This window comes from Phyllobates terribilis, unplaced genomic scaffold (genome assembly GCF_046119375.1).
Source record: "Phyllobates terribilis strain yellow unplaced genomic scaffold, ASM4611937v1 Scaffold_2__4_contigs__length_985480577, whole genome shotgun sequence".
Classification (NCBI taxonomy): domain Eukaryota; kingdom Metazoa; phylum Chordata; class Amphibia; order Anura; family Dendrobatidae; genus Phyllobates; species Phyllobates terribilis.
The window spans coordinates 794,841,625-794,865,129 of record NW_027362762.1 but is presented as its reverse complement, the minus strand read 5'-3'; the positions used below and the strand labels follow the sequence as shown (position 1 = coordinate 794,865,129).

The 23,505-nt window shown below is 42.5% G+C and overlaps 1 protein-coding gene across 10 annotated transcripts in view; it reads right to left on the bottom strand.

Annotated features, from left to right (window-relative positions):
• Positions 1-23,505, bottom strand: part of CDKL5 (cyclin dependent kinase like 5) — a 407,568-nt gene that overhangs the window by 82,797 nt on the left and 301,266 nt on the right. For all 10 annotated transcript variants that reach the window (XM_073667428.1, XM_073667416.1, XM_073667414.1 and 7 more), the window contains one exon: positions 4,587-4,707. In XM_073667428.1, the coding sequence (XP_073523529.1) occupies positions 4,587-4,707 (121 nt within the window). The remainder of the gene's footprint in view (positions 1-4,586; positions 4,708-23,505) is intronic.

The window sequence follows — 23,505 nt, the reverse complement described above, 5'->3', positions numbered from 1 at the left end:
CAGCATTTTTGCGCTATTTTCCAAATGCCTTATAAGCCATTATAACTAAATGTGCTTTCATGTCTCACATTAGTAGATGAATGATGTTATTGTTAGAAGCAAAGGATTGGGCATGTGGAAATACAACTTGTCAGATACTTTATGCCTCTGATGTCATATGTTTGGGGAGAATTGGGAAGCAGCCATACAGATATGTAATGGTTGATACAACCGAAATCAGCAGGTCAGCAGATTTTGCTTTCATTTGTTTAGACACCCTTATACCCAAACTAAGGGTATGTGCACACGATGAGGTTTTAATGCGCTTCCGTGGCGTTTTTTCTGCCGCGGAAACGCATTAAAACCGCTGGTTAACAGGTCTGCCTTGTATAGCAATGGTAATCCGCATGTACCATACACATGATGCGGAAATTCCGCTGCGGATTACCATTGCGGTAGAAACCGCAGCATTACCATTTATTGCGCGATTATGCGGCGAATTCGCGCCCATTGACTTGCATTGAATCGCAGCAAACCCACAGGTATAATATCTATACATGCGGATTTGCTGCTTTTCAATGACAGTCAATAGGAGAGAAAAAACTGCGGAATAGCACTGTGGGTGGTACCAGCATCGGGAGAGGAGGCTAATACTCCTCTCATCCAACTGCCGTTTCCGCTGATAACAGCGGGAGCGAAGTGGATGAGGGGAGCAGCAGTCTGCTCTTCCCAGCCCGCGTGCCTGTGGTAGTAAACAAAAGAAAAAAAAAAAGTAAAAATAAAAAAATAAACGTTTATATTCATCTGTCTGGTGCCCCCCCCCCCCCCGTGTCCTCCTGGTCCCCAGCGATGTTCTGTCCCCGTCGGCCAGCGGTACACTGCAGGGAGCGGGCTCGCACCCCGCAGTGTACCGAGCTGCCAGGCCCTTCAAGGACATCACTGATCAGCTGATGGTCACGTGACGAGCAGCTGATACTGACGTCACCGCTCAGCTGATGGTCACGTGACTGCTCAGCTGATCAGCTGATCTTCAGCTGGTCAACCCCAGTGAGCTCCTGTAGCAATGTACACTGACGGGGTGATTTTACACCCCTGTCGGTGTACATTGCTGTCTTCTTCAGCAGTGACATCAGTGATGGCTGATGTCACTGCTGTAGAAGTGACCCAGATTGCTGCGGGACACTTGGCATAATCATGGACTGCGTCATTGACGTCGGACAGGTGAGGGATATGGTTGTTTGTTTTTTTAATTTTTTTCAGGAGATTGAGGGCTTCGTGGACGGAGGGTAATAAAAAAAAATTGTAGAACTGTGTGTGTAGTTTATTTCATTAAAATATTATGGCAGTGTCTTTTATTGAAAAAGCGCCAACCATATTACTACGCGGTTAGTAATGGGGTCTATAGACGCCCTCCATTACTAACCTGGGCTTCACGTCAGCCGCCAATACAAGGCTGATGTGAACCCCAACCCCATTACCCCACTGCTACCACTACAGGGCAGTGGGAAGAGCGAGGCTAAGCACCAGATTTGGCGCATCTCATGGGTGCGCCATTTCTGGGACTGCTGAGGGATATTAATAGCCGCGGAGGTGGCTAGTATTCATGGCCCCTTCCCTGGCTATTAATATCAGCCCGCAGCTGTCTAGTTTAGCCTTCGCTGGTTAGATTTTATAGGGGGACCCCATGTAAATTTTTTTCTGGGGTCCCCCTGTAATCTAGCCAGTAAAGGCTAAACAAACAGCTGTGGGCTGATATTAATAGCCAGGGAACATTGTTGGCTAATGGCCCCTTCCCCAGCTACTAATATCAGCCCTCAGTGGTCGGCTTTCCCTCTGCTGGTTATAAAAACTCCGTGGGAGCCCACACCATTTTTTTTTTTATTTTAGGATCTGTGCCCACGTACTGGACTTAGCAGCTCCTTGGACGCAAATTTTTGCTGCGTCCAAAACATTTCATTCTATTGAACACAGGTAAATCCACATGTGTTCACTGAACCATGTGTATTTACCGCATTCAATACATTCTAGTGGTCAAATTTATGTTGCCGAGAGTAGCAACTCCGCAAGAGTATTTGACATGCTGCGGTCCTGAAAGACGTGCCGCATGTCAGTGTCCGTGGGTGATTCGCAGCCTGTGATGCACGCACAGTGGACATGGGATTTCTAGAAATCCCATCCACTATGCTACAACATCTGGATGCTGCGAGATTGAAGCTGTATAAACACGCAGCGTCAAACCTGCAGCGGCTCCTGATCGCGGCCACGTACCCAAACTCATCTGCAGCATGTCAATTTCTGTAGCAGACACGCTAGTCTCCACTGCAGATTTTGACCGATTGAAGTATTATTATATGTGGTGGATTCACATGTACCAACAACAAAACTGCAGCATTAGAACATCGCGTTTTGGACGCAACAAAAATATGCTGCGTTCAAAGCGCTGCTGAGTGCTGATTGGAGGGCGTAGTGGCTAACAAACCAGCTGTGGGATGTTATTTAATGTCCAGGGACCATGTTTGCCTAACGGCACCTTCCCAGGCAAAAAAAAAAACAGCTTAAAGCAGCAGCATAAATTACATGAATAGAAATGCTAATGAAGATTGGGTGAATGGGACTAGCTGACACCCAGCTCTTTTGTTTGGTGAGGACAAGGTGTCAATCAGACCTTTTCAAGACCAAACTTAATTAAATTAAAGTAAGGAGTTAAATAAACAAATAGACACAGAGCAAACACTTTATTTGAATTACAGCAGACAAATTCTTTACTCATTTAAATGAACCAATATACTCAACCTAGTTATGTGGTTTAAGCAATGTCCCACCCATTAACTTTATTTAGCTCCAAAAAGCATTCATTGATGTACAAAAACATTTTTTTAAAAAAGCACGTAAAAAACGCATCAAAAACACATGTAAAATCTGCATGCGTTTTTTCTGCCAGTGAGAGGCAAAAACGCTCAGGAAATTTCTGCTTCAAATCCGCATCATACGCACATACTCTAAATCTCGTTCTACTGAAACAATCATACATGTGTTTGAGTGTTACATCTCAACACATGCACAATTTAAATAAGAGAGAGAAAAGATAAAAAGTTTGCTAGGGTCTATAAAAAAATTGTAAAAAGTTTAATGTAAATCCATATTCATATCTATGGAAATCTATTCAAATGGATTTCCATTAAACTTTTTGCATTTATTTATGGAAGTTGGCAATTTTTTTTCTTTTTCCTCTGTTAATCTGTCAAGGATATGAATCTGGAGAGTTTGGACTCTCCCATTTTTTGCTGGTTCTGTTATGAATGATGCCTAAGAATGAAATTGTAAAAGAAGTTGGTCACTACTTTTTATTGATGGCTTAGCCTTAGAATAGGCCATCAATACCTGATTGCTGGGAGTGCTACACATGGCACCACCGCCGATCATCTGTTACCGGCACCGGCCAAAAGTTCTCGGATGCTGCCAGAACACAGCAGCTCCATCAAAACTATAGTGGTAGCGGCCGGGTACTACAGATCTACCCCCTATTAATGTGAATAGGGGCTGATCTGCAGTATTTGCCTGTGGCCACTATAGTAATGACGGAGCTGCTGTGTTAAAACAGGATCCAAGAAATTCTAGCCGCTGCGGGTAACAGCTTAGCAGGGTACTGGGTGTAGCAGATCAGATATTGATGGCCTATCCTGGGGATAAGCCATCAATAAAAAAGCAGTAGGAGTAACTTAAAGAGGTTGTTCACTACTTTTTCATTGATGACTTTTCCTTAAGATAGGTCATCAATGTCTTATCGGTCGGGGTCCGACACCCCCACCGATCAGCTGTTCTCAGTGTCGACGGCGGCGGCCTGCAGCCGTAACTGCTCGATTGCGGAGCTGCTCTGTTTTCGGATAGTGGCCGCCACATGGTACTGCACGTCCGTAACCTATTCAAATCAATAGGAGGCAGATGTGTAGTACCCTGCCGCGGCCACTATCAGAGGACAGAGCAACTCCGCAATCTAGCAGTTTCGGCTGGCGGCTGCTGCTGCCAGATACAGCTGTTCAGCAAGGATAGGTCCTCCATGAAAAAGTAGTGGACAACCTCTTTAATACCTATATTAGAAGATAGCAATTGCACCATTTTATTCATTTCTTACCAAGCTTTTTGTCTAAATATATATTAGCTTGGCTTATTCTGTCAAGTTACAATCAGTAATACTCAAGTATTTCTTAGTTATATCTCTTATATCCAAATGCAAGAACGTGACAAGATTGACATTGCAGCTCCTTTAGAATCTACAATCCTTTACTGCAATTATTGTTTGCCAGTCCCTTTACAAATATATAGTTTGTAAATTTGGCATTTTAACTGTTCCAGTCTATGGGCATCTGTATTGCCGACTGTCTTCTGTTGTCACATTTGAAACAGAAAGATGTAAGAAACAATTATAACAAAATGCAAAAAGTGTTACAAACAATACAAAGTATGAGGACCACTTCTATTTGGTATTTCTGGCTGTACGTAGAATGCACTTTACAAAAGTAGAAGTTATTTTTACCAAAGAGCAAAGATCTCAACACCTGATTACGTCTTGTAAAATTAGAAGCACTGTAGATATAAGAACCTCTCACCTCTATGAACAATGTCATTCTTGTGACACCAATGGATTGCCTTGATGAGCTGATAAATGTAGTTCTTGACTTTTTCCGGAGGAACTCCATTTGGCATTTCTTCCAATAATTCAAGCATGTTCTAAATAAGGAAAAGTACAACAGGGTTCAGTGTTAATCTTATTACACATTATTATCACAGCTCATTTCAGCTTCTTAAACCCACTTACAATCTGGTGCATTTGCCAGCCAAAAGAATGATGCCAATGCAATCATGGAAGCACAGCCTATGGGTCACAAGCCAGTTCCATACAATGTACCCATGCAAAAAATGTGTATTAACTGGTCAAATTAGAGGATACAGAGGCTTTGCCCTGTGCAGCATGAATAGAAGGAAATATGATTCATGTATTCATTCTGGCAAACTGTGCAGTTCACCAACTGCGGACTAATCATGAGAACTATATAAGGCCAGGTGCACACGTTCAGTATTTGGTCAGTATGTGTAAGCCAAAACCAGGAGTGGGACAATCAGAGGAAAAGTATAATAGAAACACGTCACCACTTCTGGATTTATCACCCACTCCTGGTTTTGGTTTACAAATACTGATGTGAAAAACTCTCCAAATACTCAATGTGTGCACGTGGACTAACGAAGATAACTGCAAACTCTGTATAAGGCTACATTCACACAATGAGCTTTTGATGTTACAGATTTTCTGCACCATTTCTGCCCCCATTCAGTAAAATAGGTTACTTGCATTTTTCTGAAAATACACAGAGTAAAAAACGCACCAAAAGCTCAGTGAGAACGTAGCCTAAAGCAGTGTGGACTGGCGTTGTTTTATAAGAAAATGACCTTTTGCCAAGATATTTAACCTTTTATCTAGAACATACACGTCAAACTCTGGCCCGTGGGCCAAATCTGGCCCGCAGGATGCTTTTATTTGGCCAGCCACACAAGAACCACCACCCCTATGTGCGGCCATTACTCTGTATGGAGCACTATGTGGGGCCATTATTCTGTATGGAGGACGATGTGGGCCCATTATTCTGTATGGAGGACCCTGTTGGGCACATTATACTGTATGGAGGACTATATTGGGCCCATTATACTGTATGGAGCACTATGTGGGCTCCATTATTCTGTATGGAGGACTATGTGGGGTCCATTATTCCGTATGGAGGACTATGTGGGGTCCATTATTCTATATGCAGGATTATGTTGGGCCCATTATACTGTGTGGAGGACTATGTGGAGCCCATAATACTGTATGGAGGACTATGTGGGGTCCATGATTCCGTATGGAGGACTATGTGGGGTCCATGATTCTGTATGGAGGACTATGTGGGGTCCATTATTCTGTATGGAGGACTATCTGGGGTCCATTATTCTATATGGAGGACTGTGTGGTGCCCATAATACTGTGTGGAGCACTATGTTTGGCTCATTATTCTGTATGGAGAACTATGTAGAGCCCATAATACTGTATGGAGGACTATGTGGGGTCCATTATTCTGTACGGAGAACTATGTGGGGCCCATTATTCTGTATGAAGGACTATGTGGAGCCCATAATACTGTATGGAGGACTATGTAGGGTCCATGATTCTGTATGGAGGACTATGTGGGGTCCATGACTCTGTATGGAGGACTATCTGGGGTCCATTATTCTATATGCAGGACTATGTGGTGCCCATAATGCTATGTGGAGCACTATGTTTGTCCCATTATTCTGTACGGAGCACTATGTTGGGCCAATTATTCTGTATGGAGGACTATGTGGAGCCCATAATACTGTATGGAGGACTATGTGGGGTCCATTATTCCGTATGGAGGACTATGTGGGGCCCATTATTCTCTATGGAGGACTATGTGGGGCCCATTATTCTGTATGGATGACTATGTGGAGCCCATAATACTGTAAGGAGGACTATGTGGGGCTCATTATTCTGTATGGAGGACTATGTTGGGCCCTTTATTCTGTATGGAGGACTTTGTGTGGGCCATTATACTGTATACTGGTTGGCTCGTGTCTTTGTCGAAGCTTTTCATTTTGGCCCTCTGCGTGTTTGAGTCTGACATCCCTGATCTAGAACACTGGTCTCCCAACTTTGGCTTTATAGCTGATACAAAACTACAACTCCTAGTATATCACAACAGTGATTTCCTAACTGTGGCTTTTCACCTAATACAGCAATCACAATTTGGCCCCATCAAAGTTGCTGAAATCCTTACGTTTGTGCATTATCCTGCTTCCAACACACTATCTTCGAGAACTAACTGTGCACATGCTGCTTAATACATCTCACTTCTTGACAGGTGCCACTGTCACTTGACAATTCCTGTTAGTCACTTCACCTGTCAGCGGGGTTTAATATTATGGCCAATCATCTTTTAATTATTGATCTGGGCCAGTGGTTTCCAGGAACCTTGAGGTTTCCTAAAGAGAACTTGTCACTGGAAATAGACAAGTTATATATTTTTTTACCATGTGAATGCCACTGTTCAACTAAATCTGTCATTATTTTTCTTTCTTGTTGCTTCATATATATTTTCATTCCTGAGATATGGCCCCTCCTTTTTTATGTAAATCTAGTCTTGTTAACCAAGGGGGCGTGATCATCAACTCTTCTCTCTGTGCCAGATCCTTTCCCCTCTGCTTCAGCCGCTGGATGGGCATGCCCATGTGGTTAATAAATCTTGTTTAGGTTTGATTACTCCTTCCTGAGAGCACTCGGTGGGGCTGTTGGCTATTTAGACTCCTGAGCCCCTGACTTCTACTTCCATTTGAAAAATTCTGCTTAATTGGTCTATAGCCCTAGTCTTTGCTCCTATTGAGACGTATCACAATTTCTGACCGCGGCTCCTATTTTGACCACTCACCTACTTTCTGATTTTGTCCCTGACGTGATCTCTTCATATTGACCCTTTCTTGCAGCCAGCTAGCTCCAGCGACCCGCAGCTGACTCCATGGCCCCAGCCAATAGGTCCCTGTATAAGTCCAGTTCCCTGTATATGGGTTAAAGAGTAAAGTCCAGGGCAACCCCTGGAATCTGGTAAACTTAGTGGCTTACACTAAGCCTGTACATGGAAGCTCGATTAATACTTGCCAGGTTTTCATGATTAGTGCAACCGTGACACTTACATGGAAAAAAGGGCCATATCACAGAAATGGAGACGTGCATGAACAAAAGAAAAATAACACCAGAGTCAGGATAACAGCAGCATTTAGAATAGGTAAAATTAAATATTCATGGCAAATGACAGGTCTTCTTTAAAACCTGGTTGGAGGTTACTCAGAACACAGCAGCATAAGTGCTGTTAATGAATGGCAGTATAATTTTGGACTGGCCAAAAATGCTCAGCATGTTTTATTTAAGGTGAAAATGGCAATAGGAATTACTTGGGAATGAAAACTTAACTCAGGGTTTCCCTTATGGAGAGAAAATTAAAAGCCAATATTCTAAGGTCAGTGTTCCCCAAACTGTAAGACTCTCCACAGTTCCTGGTGTGGTAAAGCTTATCTGGTAATCTGTGCACTGGCCTTTCTCTAGAAGAAGCAATCTCTGATTTGGCTACCTAACAAACTCTTATTTTAAAGTTCCATTAGCTTCAGGAGACAGTCTAGGACAAATCAATCTAATTTTCTTTATTTTTTGGCATTTTGGGTAAGGAGACATTTCAGTGCAGCTGCTTCGGGGCCCAGAGGTGGAGGGGGGCCCTCCGGCACCAGCGACTATTTTAGCTGGATGTGAGTCTCAGGTTATGCATAGTGTTGTCCCATTATTACATAGTATTATGTCTTGTTACATATAACACCGTCCTTTTCAAAGTGTATTCTTGTTATTTTTGTTAGTAACAGTGCCTCTCTCTATTACATAGTCCTCTCTTATTAGATATAAAATGACTACTGATGGGGCAGAATCTGACCAGAAGACCAGTCCGTCAGCCGCCTCCATCAGAAAAGAAGGTTTACCATGCTCCATCAGCCGTCATTTCATTCTATATCTGACTAGAGAGGACAGTATGTAATACAGAACAGGGGGCTATAAATAACAAAAATAACGAGAAACTGATAAGTAAGGGACGGTGCTGTACATAACAAGAGCAAGGTGTAATAAGGGACGGCAATATGCATAAGGAGAGGAGACTATGTAATATATATATAGCTTGGTTGCCATAAAAGGAGTGGGGCCCAAACTCATTTCTTGCACAGGGGCTCCAAGCTGTCAGTGTCCGCCCTTGGGATATTTCAATATATGCTAACGACGTTATGATATATTTAGAAAATTAGGTACTCCCGAAGATGGCCTTTATTATACAAGCAGCTCGGAAGAATTTCTGGACTTATAGTCGGCTAACCGCAAACAATCTTGATGCTAATTAACAAGGAAATATTCCTGCGTTTAAAAATCATAACTAAAGGGGAATCTTTCAAAGACTTAGGGATAAACACATTAAATTAGATAATTCAAAATAACGTGTCCTGGTTTCAATAGCACAGCGTAGCATCAGTGAGTAATTTAAAAAAACAGGAGGCAAAATTATTTTGGGGTGCCTAAAAAATGCTCAGCATGGTTTTAGGTTTTTCTTTAGGTGAAATGGGAATAGGAGTTGCTTGGGAAAAAGTGAGACTCACAGGATCCCCTATGGTAAAACAATCAGGAACTGAAGGTCTAGGCCAGTACGTCTCAAACTATGAGGTTCTCCACAGTCACAGCTGAAGCACATTTTAGGAGGAAGTTTGTGCACAGGCTTTTTTCTAGCAGCAGCAATCAATCTTTTAGCTACATAACCTACTTCTTTTGCTTCTATTTTAATGTTTCAAAAGGTTCAGGAGACAAATTCTAAAACAAATCAATTGAATTTTCTTTAATTTAGGCATGCATGACATCTAATGGTAAGGTCCAGACATCATAATATCCTGGCTAGTGAGGTTCTTGTAGAAAAACAGTGAAAATCCCTGGTCTGGGCAATGGTTAAAGGGGTGGTCCGAAATCCAAATGTATTTTCATCTTTAATGGCTATCTATTTGATGCCATAATCTAAACTATTTTCTAATACACTTGAATAAAAAAAATCCCTATCCTTCGCTAACTACACTATCTAACTGATTTTCTCTCTCTTTTTTTCTACTTCCTTTTTGATGACGCTTCGTTTGAGAATGGCAGCGCATGCTGCGATACTCAAACAAAGCGTCATCAGGGGTGAAGATGGAGGCAGTGACCCTGGCCCCTCACCAGTGACGCTTGTTTCAGGGGCTGGACTAGTTCCTGTGCGATGTGCACTGTGTGATGCGCACAATGACAGTGCGCTCTCTGTTACCAGCTCAGATCAGCAGTAAAAAGCAGACAGGAGAGCGCATTGTCAGAATACCAGGCTTGCAGAGACCACCGCTGCCCCCACAAGTGACGTCACTCACTTGCAGGGGCGGCGCTGGTCTAACTGATGACGTTTAGTTTCAGGGTGTGGGTAGAGGCTGCAGCATGCACTGGGATTCTCAAATGAAGCATGATGAAAAAGGAAGTAGAAAAAAAAAGAGAAAATCAGTTAGTGTTGTTAGGGAAGGATAGTAAATTTTTAATTCAAGGATATTAAAAAATAGTCTATATTAAGACATGCTGAGGATTTTAAGAACGTGAAATCTACACCAAATATGCAGTATGTGAATCCAGCCATATGTGCTCAGTGTCCACGGTCACACATGCTCAGTAGCTCAGTCTTATCAGCTTGATTGTGTTTCCCGCTACCAATATTTATCAGCGAGCCAGGAGGAGCTTGTTAACACTTGCAGTGAACACATTAAAATGTGAAAAATGTATACGTTTTGTGAAACAAAACACACAAATATCACATTTAACTGCGAAACATTCCCATTGATAATTTGATTTAATTAGAGAGAACTCTTCTGTAAAATAAAAAAGTCAAATGATAGCAAAGGGCAGCAGTTGCACTTTAGGAAACCTGATGTTACGGTGCCGGGTGGTGGAACCACTGTGCCGTGGTACAAGGAGGGACTGGAGAGGCGTAACTAGGGCCTCACCCGGACCGACCTTGGCTAGATGTCGGGTTAGTCGACTGCGTAAACCATGGAAGGACTGGGAAGGTGAACCAGGTGCTACTCCGGGGCCAACCTCGTGTGAGAGCAGGCGACTCCCACAGGAAGGATGACAGACGCTGACTGGCACAGCAGATAGGCACGGTTGGTAGGCAGGCACGGCGGGTAGGCAAGCATGGCTGGTAGGTAGGCAGGCGGGGACGGCTGATAAACAGGCTGGCAGGCAGCACTGGGACCTGAGGGCTGACAGGAGTGTTAGACACTAACAGTTGACATTGCTCAGGCACCTACATCTTGTGGGAGGTGCCTTAAGTAGTGGATGTCCTCCGGCTATTGGCCCCTTTAAGAAACATGGATCACGCGCACTTGCCCTTTATCACAGTGCCCGGGGATCTGTGTGCGGTGCGCGCACCCCGGGTGGGCACAGCGTGGGAGGCAGGAAGAGGAGAAGGCGCATACAGGACCCAGGTCGCGGCGGTAAGAGGGTCGGCGTCTCTTCTGGGGGAGAGAGGCATAAGGCAGAGACACCAGTGCACCACTTGATAAACTAACATGAGGGTAAACTTGTATGTTAGATACAGAAATAAAAAGATTCCATGGCTCTTTAAAATGTTCATGGTAAATTTCTATCATTTTCTGACTTCCATGCAGAGTTTCTAATTTGAATATGATTGCAATATGAAGCCACTAATCAGAACATCGTCGTGTAACGGTTTGAAGGCTACAGGGTTTCTCCGTATCTAGGACACAAGTCACGTTGATTACTGTGTAGGAAATAAAATGAGAGACTGCACAGCGCTGAGATCCAAGCAAGGTGTTTGAAGCAGAACACTGCCATATGCCATCCTAATAGAAGACATTGAGAGGCTAAAAATGCCCGTAGTATAATAAAACTGGCACCGTTTACCAGAATTAAACTGTATGAAAAAAACATGTAAGCAAATAAGCAACAAGCAAATAACCAGTGAGAATACAACTGGGAGAAAACAAACGGGACAAAGGATTTTCCAATCTTCTAAAGTGATGACATATCACTAGGATCAACTATCACTTTATGATCAGAGGAGTCTGACCTCTAGGACCCCAACCAATATTAACATTGAAGGGGACAGAGTACAATGTCATGCAAGTAACTGCTGGGTGACTATTCAAGTGAATGGGGCAGAGCTGTAATTCCTTGCATTGCAAAGCAGCTTGGAACAGTGATAACAAAAAAAGGGGACACAGCGAGAAGCCAATGCTGTATTTCCTTAATTTTCAGGATTGGTGGAGGTTCGACTATCGCAATTTTAAAGTGATGGCATGTTATAGCAGTATGACATCAGTTTATAATATGGGCAAACTGCTTTAGAATATACAATATTGTTTGTGCAAAGAGACAGGTACAGTACAATTATTTTAGTTCAGCATTAATTGGAAATAATTACGTTTTGGATTATTGGACTAATTTAAATTAGAATATAAAAAGTATATAAAGCATATAACAAAACTATAACTTCAGACCATGGATTGGAAACACTGCACAAGGACATGCTCTTTTAAAGGAAACCTTTTAGTGAAACCCAAACCATTGGCATTATGAATCAGAGCCTGGCTACCTGATTGAGGCCCGGTAAGTTTTTCTCTGAAGCACTCTGCATGTAAGGCTTTATTCACACATCAGTATTTTGGTCAGTATTTCATCAGTATTCGTATGCCAAAATCAGAAGCGTCTCCAAACAGAGAACAGGTGTACATTTTTCAGTTATAGTTTTTCTTTGATTGTTCCACTCCTGGTTTTGGCATACAAATACTGATGAAACATTATGACCAAATACTGACACGTGAATAAGCCCTCAGAGAAACCATAGTTTACAGAACCAGTCAGGGAACCTAGAGACCTGACTAGTCTAGTGTGGCCCCGGGCTGGCTTCTCCTCACATTGCTCTAGTTGATTGGTAGCTCTCTTCCAATGTACACATATGAGAAAGATGTGTCAATCACTTGGAACGCTCCGGCTCTTCAAATTATATTTTCTCTAAAGCAATGCCAGAGCGATTCAGAGAAAAACATACCAGACTGCAATGGTGCAGCTAGACTCTGATTAATGCTGTCCGTGGTTTGAGCAGCATAACTCGACTGACAGCTTTCCCTTTAACAAGGATAATTGCAACACACAATATTCAATTTACTCACACACTTAGTCACTTTATTAAAGAACCTTCCCTTTCACAACTGGAGGTTCAGAGCGGAATAAAATGAAATGGGAAGTTTTCTGTGGATCAGTTTTAAGCTATGGCACCACTATCAGTATTTGGTCAGTTTTTTATATCAGTATTTGTAAGCCAAAACCAGGAGTGGGACAATCATAGGAAAAGTATAATAGAAACACATCACCACTTCTGTATTTATCACCCACTCCTGGTTTTAGCTTACAAATACTAAGGAAAAATACTGACCAAATACTGATAGTGGCACCATAGCCTTAGTGTGAATCACCATTGGGCCACGTTCCTCCTTCAGTATTTGGTCAGTATTTTACATCAGTATTTGTAAGCCAAAACCAGGAGTGTGTGAACAATTCTATTATATTTTTCCTCTGATTGTTAAACTCCTGATTTTGACTTACAAATACTGATATAAAATACTGACCAAATACTGAGCGTGTGAACGTGGCCTTAGGGTAGGTTCACATGACCGTATTCTCTCCATTGGAGAAATGTAATCTGATTATTCTGATCAGACTCTGTTCAGAGTTTGATCAGTGTCATGAGTTTTTCTCAGCTGTGGAGAAAAGAAAGAAAAAGCTTCTCAACCTTCTCATTTCTGAGAGTCTGATGTCATCTGAGTGCGGTCTGATTTTTTCATGGACCCCCAGACTTGCATTGTCGATTTTGATCTGACACTTGGATCAAAATCGGATATGTCTTTGACATTTTCCTCAGACCACTCAGTCTGAGGAAAAAAATCAGACAGCCCCATAGCACTCGTACCCATGATGTTCTATCTGTGAAAACCACCGATAGTGCTCTTCTGAGAAAATTGGTCGTGTGCACAAGACCTTAAATTGGGAAATACAAGTGATCCACATAACTTCATGCAAAGCATGGCTTTAGGTGCTACACTTTCCGTGTCCATTATTTAAAAAACTGCCAACCTTGTGGAGTTTTCTTATTCAATGTTGTCAAGAGTATACTGAGAATGGCAGTATGGTGACTCAGTGGTTATCACTGCTGCTTTGTGGCGCTGTGGTCCTGGGTTCAAATCCCACCAATGACAACATCTGCAAGGAGTTTGTATTTCTCCCGTGTTTGTGTGGGTTTCCTCCGGGTCCTCCGGTTTCCTCCCACACTCCAAATACATACTGACAGGGAATGTAGGTTGTGAGCCCCGATGGGGACTGTGCCAATAATGTCTGTAAAGCGCTGTGGAATTAATGGCGCTATATAAGTGAGTAAAATAAATAAATAAAATAAATAAATGTGCAAACATCCAGCAAGACATCCACAAAAAACTTGTGGACAAAAGGGGTCGTAAGAGAATATTTAAAAAAATGCAGTAGACTAAAGTGGTCAAAAGAGAATGTTAAAAAAATGCATCCGAATACAACGCTTGTGTTCAAATCCAAAATCCAGATTAATGTTGCACCAGGCTGGTGCGAGGATTAGAATTTGGCACCAGCAGCATAAATTGCTTAACCCTTCTTCATGGAATGGAATCGGGGAATTGTTTGGACACAATCTGGGTCCTCTGTGGATGCACATCAGAACAATGGGGCATCATTCCCTCAGGAAACTTTTTACCCTATGTCAGAAGGACACTTTCTGCAAGGCAATGCACCATGCCACAAGACTCCTATAGTCAACAAGAATTCCTTGCTTCCCCTTCACGGCAGGGCTGTGGATTCGGAGTCGTTGAGTTGGAGTCGGTGTCCATTTTGGGGGAGTCGGAATCGGTATAAAATGGACCGACTCCAACTCCTAAAATATATAATAAATTGGGTACAATAGTTGAATGCAGTTTGTGGAGAATATTTTTTCATGAGAATTTGGGAAAGTTATGAAATGTCCTATAAATGTCTGTCCTATTCCTGATCTAAGGGTCTAGACTTTTAGCTCAGATGAATCTGTGCTACAGTAAATTTATCACTTAAACATGAGCCATGTACGAGGGAGTCGGAGTCAGAGTCGTGGAGTCGGAGTTGGAGTTGGTGTCATGGAAATTGAAGAGTCGGAGTTGGAGTCAGAGGTTTGGCTTACCGACTCCACAGCCCTGCTACACAGTCCCTAGGGCTTAATCCTATAGAGCATCTCTGGGATGAGGTAGAAAGCAGTTCACAACATGTCAATACCTTCATCTAATTTACGGCAACTGCAAAATGCTAGACTGTCTGCATGGGCCAATAATTGTACAGAAAGATATAAACACCTAGTGGAATCTATACCCGGACGCATTGCTGCACTTCTGTAGGCCAAAAGAGACCCAAGACGCTACTACAAGAATACCCCTTCTCACAGCATTTCCAATCACTGTAGGAGAAAAGCAGAATGACTCCAAGACAGTTTTCTCTTACTAATTTGCCAGTAGTGAAGTGCCCATGGACAGGGAGGGTGCTGCACAGGATGGACCTATCCTCTCCACAGGTCTCATAGGTATGCACTTGTGTCACATAACCACTTGCCTATTTTATTTATATGACATCTGCAAAGCTGAAAACAAGATTACCTTAGATGTGTGAAGGTACACAGATAGCATAGCTGAGTTTGTCATTTGATATGACTTACAGTGATATTTTATTTAGAACCTTAACTTTAAGAAGGTTCAAATGTCAAGAAGTTCATTAAGAAACAACATAAAACATATAATGGCAACAAGAAAAAGCAATCTGCTCACCTGTCTGGTGCACGGCAAAAAGCCCTCCATAGTGATATCAGTAGATCCACGTAGAAGCTAACATTCATAGTATTCCATAAAAAATTAAGTTTATTGTTCAGATTAAAAACATGAGTGGCAATGTCACGCACAGTGTAAGAAAGACTAAGTGCAACATGAAGGGATGAAGGGAAGGGAGCCCAGACACTAAGGAAAGGGAGAGTGGAGACCCCTAGGCTGATCTAATATCACCCTGTCTCTCCCTACTGTCCCTATATTGGTTCATCACTAACTGTCGAACAGGAAACCTAAGCCATGTAAATCCCTAGACCTAGGCCCTGGATAGGGAAGGGGGTGGATGAGCATTGCTCAGTCACCACTATAAACTAAAGACAACAACGGAGACAAACACGAGGTGAAGAAACTTCACTTGAGCAGACTTCAGAGAGATTTCACCAAACGTCCTCCAAAATACCAGAGAGGAAGTAAGCTCACTGCAATTGTTCCAAGCCTTCACAAGGTAACATGTGAATATCACCGGCCCCTCCCTGTAGCAAACTGAAAGTATTTAAACACCCAGCCAAGGGTGTCAATCAGAGCAGGAGGGAGGTAGCTGCTGGGTCCTAAAGTAAGACAAATTTAAGGAGGCGTCTGAAATGGCAAATGAAGTGATCTTCTGCAGCCAGCTGCAGAGCGACTGTCTGTCACATCTGACACACCAGTGACAAAAAAGAGCAGCAACACAAATATTTACATATATTTTTAATTACAATGGTAGGGAATGGACGCATGTCTATGTCCAGCCTGGATGCCTGAATAGAAGTGTGTCCATTCTCTACCATTGTTACATACTTTTTTTTAATTCTTTGTGTTGCTACTCTTTGCCACTTATGTTTTTAATCTGAAAAATAAAAGTAATTTTTTATGGAATACTATGAGTGTTAGCTTCAATGTGGATCTACTTATACAACATATAATGGCACAACTTACTGTGCATGAACCTTTTATAGTAACAGTTGTAAGAAGGTTGCAACCTCTTTTTATGAATGTGATGCCAGCTAACTGTGCTATAGTTTTACCAAGCATGTATGCCGCCTAGCTATATTAGTAAGTAACCTGGCACTGAAATGATTGCCTGCATCCAAAGGTTACTGTGCCATGTGGCCCCAGCCTACTGAACATCTTCAAAGACACATTACTAACCCAAACCCCCTTTTCTCCCACTCCAGAAATCTCATGACTTCAGCCTTCTTTACATTTGTACATAGCAGTGGTATTTTACCATCTGCCATCATTATTGAGAAGAATATGATTGCCCCATAGCAGCATCCCTAGAATAACTTAAAAGGGGTCTCTTTCATTTCATGCTAAAAATCAAAATGAGTCTATGCCCGAGTACGAAATCTACCGAATCCGTACCATCTTCAGTACTTGCACTGCCGATGGGTAAGAACTTGAAACAGCTGGGTGTCTGGTTTGGTTAATATAAGTTTTCTTCCTTTTTGGAAAAGAGTTAATTTGCATATTTTTTTGCATATCAGCAAGTTTACCCTGATAGATAGCTTAAAGGGGTTCTCTGGGAATAGAAAAAAATATAAGACAGACAATTTTAATTAGCAAATCACACTAGTTTTATCTAGAGAGGTAAAAACTGTGGTACATCAAAATGGCTACCATCTTGGTACAATAACAGAAACCTGTTGCAGAATGTAAGTAGGACAGATACTTGTATGTACTATAGGAATCTTTGCCCCTTCTCTTCATGCGTAGATGTGCTCCCGAAAGGCTGCTCACACTGCTGTCCATCCAGTCTTTCTGATCTAAAACTGGAGATATCATGGGTGTTGAGGAAAGAAGAGTCTGATCACACTGCTGTCCACCCGGTTTATATGAACTAATATTGGACATACCAGGGGTGCTAAGGTAAGAAAAGGATGCCATACTGCTGTCCACCTTGCCTTTCTGATCTAATACTGTAAATACCAGGTATGCTGAGGTATAAAGAGACCGATTAAACTGCTGCCCACAATGTATTTTTGATCTAATACTGGAGATATCAGGGGTGCAGAGGAAAGAAGAGACTGCTCACACTGCTCTCCACCCTGTATAACTGATCTAATGCTGGAGAAACCAGAAGTACTGAGACAAGAAGAGATGTAATACTAAAGATCCCAGAGGTGCTGAGGGAAGATGAGGCAGTTTACATTGTTTTTCATCTTGTCTTTCTGAATGCTTAGTGGCTGCTGTGACCAGGAGATACCTTTACAGTACGTGAGTTTATTTTAGGTCACTAAAAGGTCATAGCAGTGGAGCTTCCTACAACACATGTTCATAGACATTTGTTCTATTAAAACTTTAAATTAATGTACTACATTGATCACCTCCCTAGACCAGGGATGTCAAACTCAAAACATGCAGAGGGTCAAAATGAAAAACTTGGACAAAGTCGCAGGCCAACCAGTATACAGAATAATGGGCCCCACATAGTCCTCCAAACAGTATAATAGCCCCACATAGCTTCTATACAGTATAATGGGCCCAACATAGTCCTCCATGCATAATAATGGCCCCACATAGGGGTGGTGGTTTTCGTGTCAAATATAATCACCCTGCAGACCAGATTTGACCCACGGGCCAGAGTTTGACACATATGCCCTAGACAAAATAAGTCTGATTTTCTAATTAAAGCTATTTAGGAATTTATATAAAATTACATTTTCTTTCTTTTTTTTGGATTCCTGGAAAACCACTTTAACTTTAAATAAGAATCAGAATTCTGCCAACATGTGGTCCCTAATTGCTAATCTCTGGTATACAGAATACAGAACAGTTCAACTATATATGCCTGGGAGAGTCAATTAATTAAATCACAATGGAGTGCATAGTATAGAAGCAAAAATAGGGAAGATAGGATAAGTCTTACATATGTACGTACATACACTACAGTTCAAAAGTTTGGGGTCATTTAGAAATGTCATTATTTTTGAAAGAAAAGCACTTTTTTTTCAATGAAGCTAACATTAAATTAATCAGAAATACACTGTATACATTGTTAATGTGGTAAATGACTATTCTAGTTGCAAACGTCTTCTTTTTATTGTAGTATCTACATAGGTGTATAGAGGCCCATTTCCAACAACCACCACTCCAGTGTTTTAATGGTACATTGTGTTTGCTAACTGTGTAAGAAAGCTAATGGATGTTTAGAAAACCCTAGAAAATCCTTGCACAAGTATGTTAGCCCAGCTGAAAACGGTTTGGCTGATTTGAGAAGCTATAAAATTGACCTTCCTCTGAGCTAGTTGAGAATATGGAGCATTACATTTGTTTGTTCTATGAAACTCTCAAAATGGCCAGAAAAAGAGAAATTTCATGTGAAACTCGACAGTCTATTCTTGTTCTTAGAAATGAAGGCTATTCCATGTGAGAAATTGCCAAGAAACTGAAGATTTCCTACAATGGTGTGTACTACTCCCTTCAGAGGAGAGCACAAACAGGCTCTAACCAGAGTAGAGAGAAAAGTGGGAGGCCCCGCTGCACAACTGAGCAACAAGACAAGTACATTAGAATCTCTAGTTTGAGAAATCGACGCCTCACAGCTCCTCAACTGGCAGCTTCATTAAATAGTACACGCAAAACGCCAGTGTCAACATCTACAGTGAAGAGGCGACTCCGGGATGCTGGCCTTCAGGGCAAAGTGGCAAAGAAAAAGCCATATCTGAGACTGGCTAATAAAAGGAAAAGATTAATATGGGCAAAAGAACACAGACAATGGACAGAGGAAGATTGGAAAAAAGTTTTATGGACAGACGAATCAAAGTTTGAGGTGTTTGGAACATTTGTGAGACGCAGAACAACTGAAAAGATGCCGGAAGAGTGCCTGATGCCATCTGTCAAGCATGGTGGAGGTAATGTGATGGTCTGGGTTGCTTTGGTGCTGGTAAAGTGGGAGATTTGTACAAGGTAAATGGGATTTTGAATAAGGAAGGCTATCACTCCATTTTGCAATGCCATGCCATACCCCGTGGACAGTGCTTGATTGGAGCCAATTTCACCCTACAACAGGACAATGACCCAAAGCACACCTCCAAATTATGCATGAACTATTTAGGGAAGAAGCAGGCAGCTGGTATTCTATCTGTATTGGAGTGGCCAGTGCAGTCACCAGATCTCAACCCCATTGAGCTGTTGTGGGAGCAGCTTGACCGTATGGTACGCAAAAAGTGCCCATCAAGCCAATCCAACTTGTGGGAGGGGCTTCAGGAAGCATGGGGTGAAATTTCTCAAGATTACCTCAGCAAATTAACAGCTAGAATGCCAAAGGTCTGCAATGCTGTAATTGCTGCAAAGGGAGCATTCTTCGATGAAAGCAAAGTTTGAAGGAGAAAATTATTCTTTCAAATAAAAATCAATATTTCTAACCTTGTCAATGTCTGGAGTATATTTTCTAATCATTTTGCAACTCATTTGATGAATAAAAGTATGAGTTTTCATGGAAAACACAAAATTGTCTGGGTGACCCCAAACTTTTGAACGGTAGTGTATATAGTATATTATCCCGACAAAATCCTAGAAAGAACCTATTCCCTGCCTTGCCACGTAGGTTGGGCCCCTAACAAACGATATGAGACCCCCGCTCCTCAATGGCTATCCCTACAGTATCCCTTTTGAATCCCTTCCCTAGGGTAACAATATATATACACTGCTCAAAAAAATAAAGGGAACACAAACAGAATATAACTCCAAGTAGATCAAACTTCTGTGAAATCAAACTGTCCACTTAGGAAGCAACACTGATTGACAATCAATTGCACATGATGTTGTGCAAATGGAATAGACAATGGATGGAAATTATTGACAAATATCAAGGTACACTCAATAAAGGAGTGGTTCTGCAGGTGGGGACCATAGACCACATCTCCGTACCAATGCTTTCTGGCTGATGTTTTGGTCATTTTTGAATGTTGGTTGTGCTTTCACACTCGTGGTAGAATGAGGCGGACTCTACAACTCACAGAAGTTGCTCAGGTAGTGCAACTCATCCAGGATGGCACATCAATGCGAGCTGTGGCAAGAAGGTTTGCTGTGTCTGTTAGCGTAGTGTCCAGAGGCTGGAGGAGCTACCAGGAGACAGGCCAGTACACCAGGAGACGTGGAGGGGGCCGTAGCAGGGCAACAACCCAGCAGCAGGACCGCTACCTCCGCCTTTGTGCAAGGAGGAACAGGAGGAGCACTGCCAGAGCCCTGCAAAATGACCTCCAGCAGGCCACAAATGTGCATGTGTCTGCACAAACGGTTAGAAACCAACTCCATGAGGGTGGTATGAGGGCCCGACGTCCACAGATGGGGGTTGTGCTCACAGCCCAACACCGTGCAGGACGCTTGGCATTTGCCACAGAACACCAGGATTGACAAAGTCGCCACTGGTGCCCTGTGCTCTTCACAGATGAAAGCAGGTTCACACTAAGCACATGTGACAGACGTGACAGTCGGGAGACGCCGTGGAGAGCGATCTGCAGCCTGCAACATCCTTCAGGATGACCGGTTTAGCAGTGGGTCAGTAATGGTGTGGGGTGGCATTTCTTTGGAGGGCCACACAGCCCTCCATGTGCTCGCCAGAGGTAGCCTGAGTGCCATTAGGTACCGAGATGAGATCCTCAGACCCCTTGTGAGACCATATGCTGGTGCGGTTGGCCCTGGGTTCCTCCTAATGCAGGACATTGCCAGACCTCATGTGGCTGGAGTGTGTCAGCAGTTCTTGCAAAATGAAGGCATTGAAGCTATGGACTGGCCCGCCCGTTCCCCAGATCTGAATCCGATTGAGCACATCTGGGATATCATGTCTCACTCCATCCACCAATGTCACGTTGCACCACAGACTGTCCAGGAGTTGGCAGATGCCTTAGTCCAGGTCTGGGAGGAGATCCCACAGGAGACCATCCGCAACCTCATCAGGAGCATGCCCAGTCGTTGTAGGGAGGTCATACAGGCACATGGAGGCCACAAACAATACTGAGCCTCATTTTGACTTGTTTTAAGGACATTACATCAAAGTTGGATCAGCCTGTAGTGTGTTTTTCCACTTTAATTTTGGGGGTGACTCCAAATCCAGGCCTCCATTGGTTAATAAATTTTATTTCCATTGATGATTTTTGTGTGATTTTGTTGTCAGCACATTCAACTTTGTACAGAACAAAGTATTCAATGAGAATATTTCATTCATTCAGATCTAGGATGTGTTATTTGAGTGTTCCCTTTATTTTTTTGAGCAGTGTACTGTATATTGTGACAAAGTCACTGGCAAAGTGCTGGAGGGGAGGTATGTTTCACTTAGGCTATTAATTTCAATGATTTGAAACCCAGAAGTTTTGCTCCAGCACACTAAGTGTTGTGAGGGTATAAGCAGCCATTTTAAGGGCTGGGTTTTTGAGAACAACCATCGAGCGGGTGGGAGGTAGTTCTCCATATCTCCACCCCAGGGTGTGCTCTGGGGTTTAAATAGATGGCCTGCTGAGGCATTTGGTGTTTAGTGTGTCTGGAGAGGCTAACTCCAGAGAGTTGGTCCTGGTTATTGCCAACCTGAACCTTTTGTTTGCTAAACCCTGAGCGGGCGGATCATCGCTACCACAAGGATTGCGCTTTGTGTTACCACTTTGTTTTGTTTGGCCCAAAGGGCCGTGTGTACTTTGATGAACTCTATGTTGGTTTATGACACATTCTAATAAACCAACAAAAAATTTAAAGATACAGCGTACCTGTGTCTACCTCCGTACCTCCGAGTGCAGTCAAGTGAGCAGCCCTACCACTAAATATATATATATATATATATATATATATATATATATATATATATATATATATATATATATATATATATATATATATATATACATATACATATACAGTACAGACCAAAAGTTTGGACACACCTTCTCATTTAAATTTTTTTTCTGTATTATCATGACTATGAAAACTGTACATTCACACTGAATGCATCAAGAATATGAATTAACAAATGTGGAATTATATACTTAACAAAAAAATGTGAAACAACTGAAAATATGTCTTATATTCTAGGTTCTTCAAATTAGCCACCTTTTGCTTTGATGACTGCTTTGCACACTCTTGGCATTCTCTTGATAAGCTTCAAGAGGTAGTCACCGGAAATGGTCTGCCAACAATCTTGAAGGAGTTCCCAGAGATGCTTAGCACTTGTTGGCCCTTTTGTCTTCACTCTGCGGTCCAGTTCACCCCAAACCATCTTGATTGGGTTCAGGTCTGGTGACTGTGAAGGCCAGGTCATCTGGCGTAGCACCCCATCACTCTCCCTCTTGGTCAAATAGCCCTTACACAGTCTGGAGGTGTGTTTGGGGTCATTGTACTGTTGAAAAATAAATGATAGTCCAACTAAACGCAAACCGGATGGAATAGCATGCCGCTGCAAGATGCTGTGGTAGCCATGCTGGTTCAGTATGCCTTCAATTTTGAATAAATCCCCAACAGTGTCACCAGTAAAGCACCCCCACACCATCACACCTCCTACTACATGCTTCACGGTGGGAACCAGGCATGTAGAGTCCATCCGTTCACCTTTTCTGCGTCGCACAAAGACACGGTGGTTGGAACCAAAGATCTCAAATTTTGACTTATCAGACCAAAGCACAGATTTCCACTGGTCTAATGTCCATTCCTTGTGTTCTTTAGCCCAAACAAGTCTCTTCTGATTGTTGCCTGTCCTTAGCAGTGGTTTCCTAGCAGCTATTTTACCATGAAGGCCTGCTGCACAAAGTCTCCTCTTAACAGTTGTTGTAGAGATGTGTCTGCTGCTAGAACTCTGTGTGGCATTGACCTGGTCTCTAATCTGAGCTGCTGTTAACCTGCGATTTCTGAGGCTGGTGACTCGGATAAACTTATCCTCAGAAGCAGAGGTGACTCTTGGTCTTTCTTTCCTGGGGCAGTCCTCATGTGAGCCAGTTTCTTTGTAGCGCTTGATGGTGTTTGCAACTGCACTTGGGGACACTTTCAAAT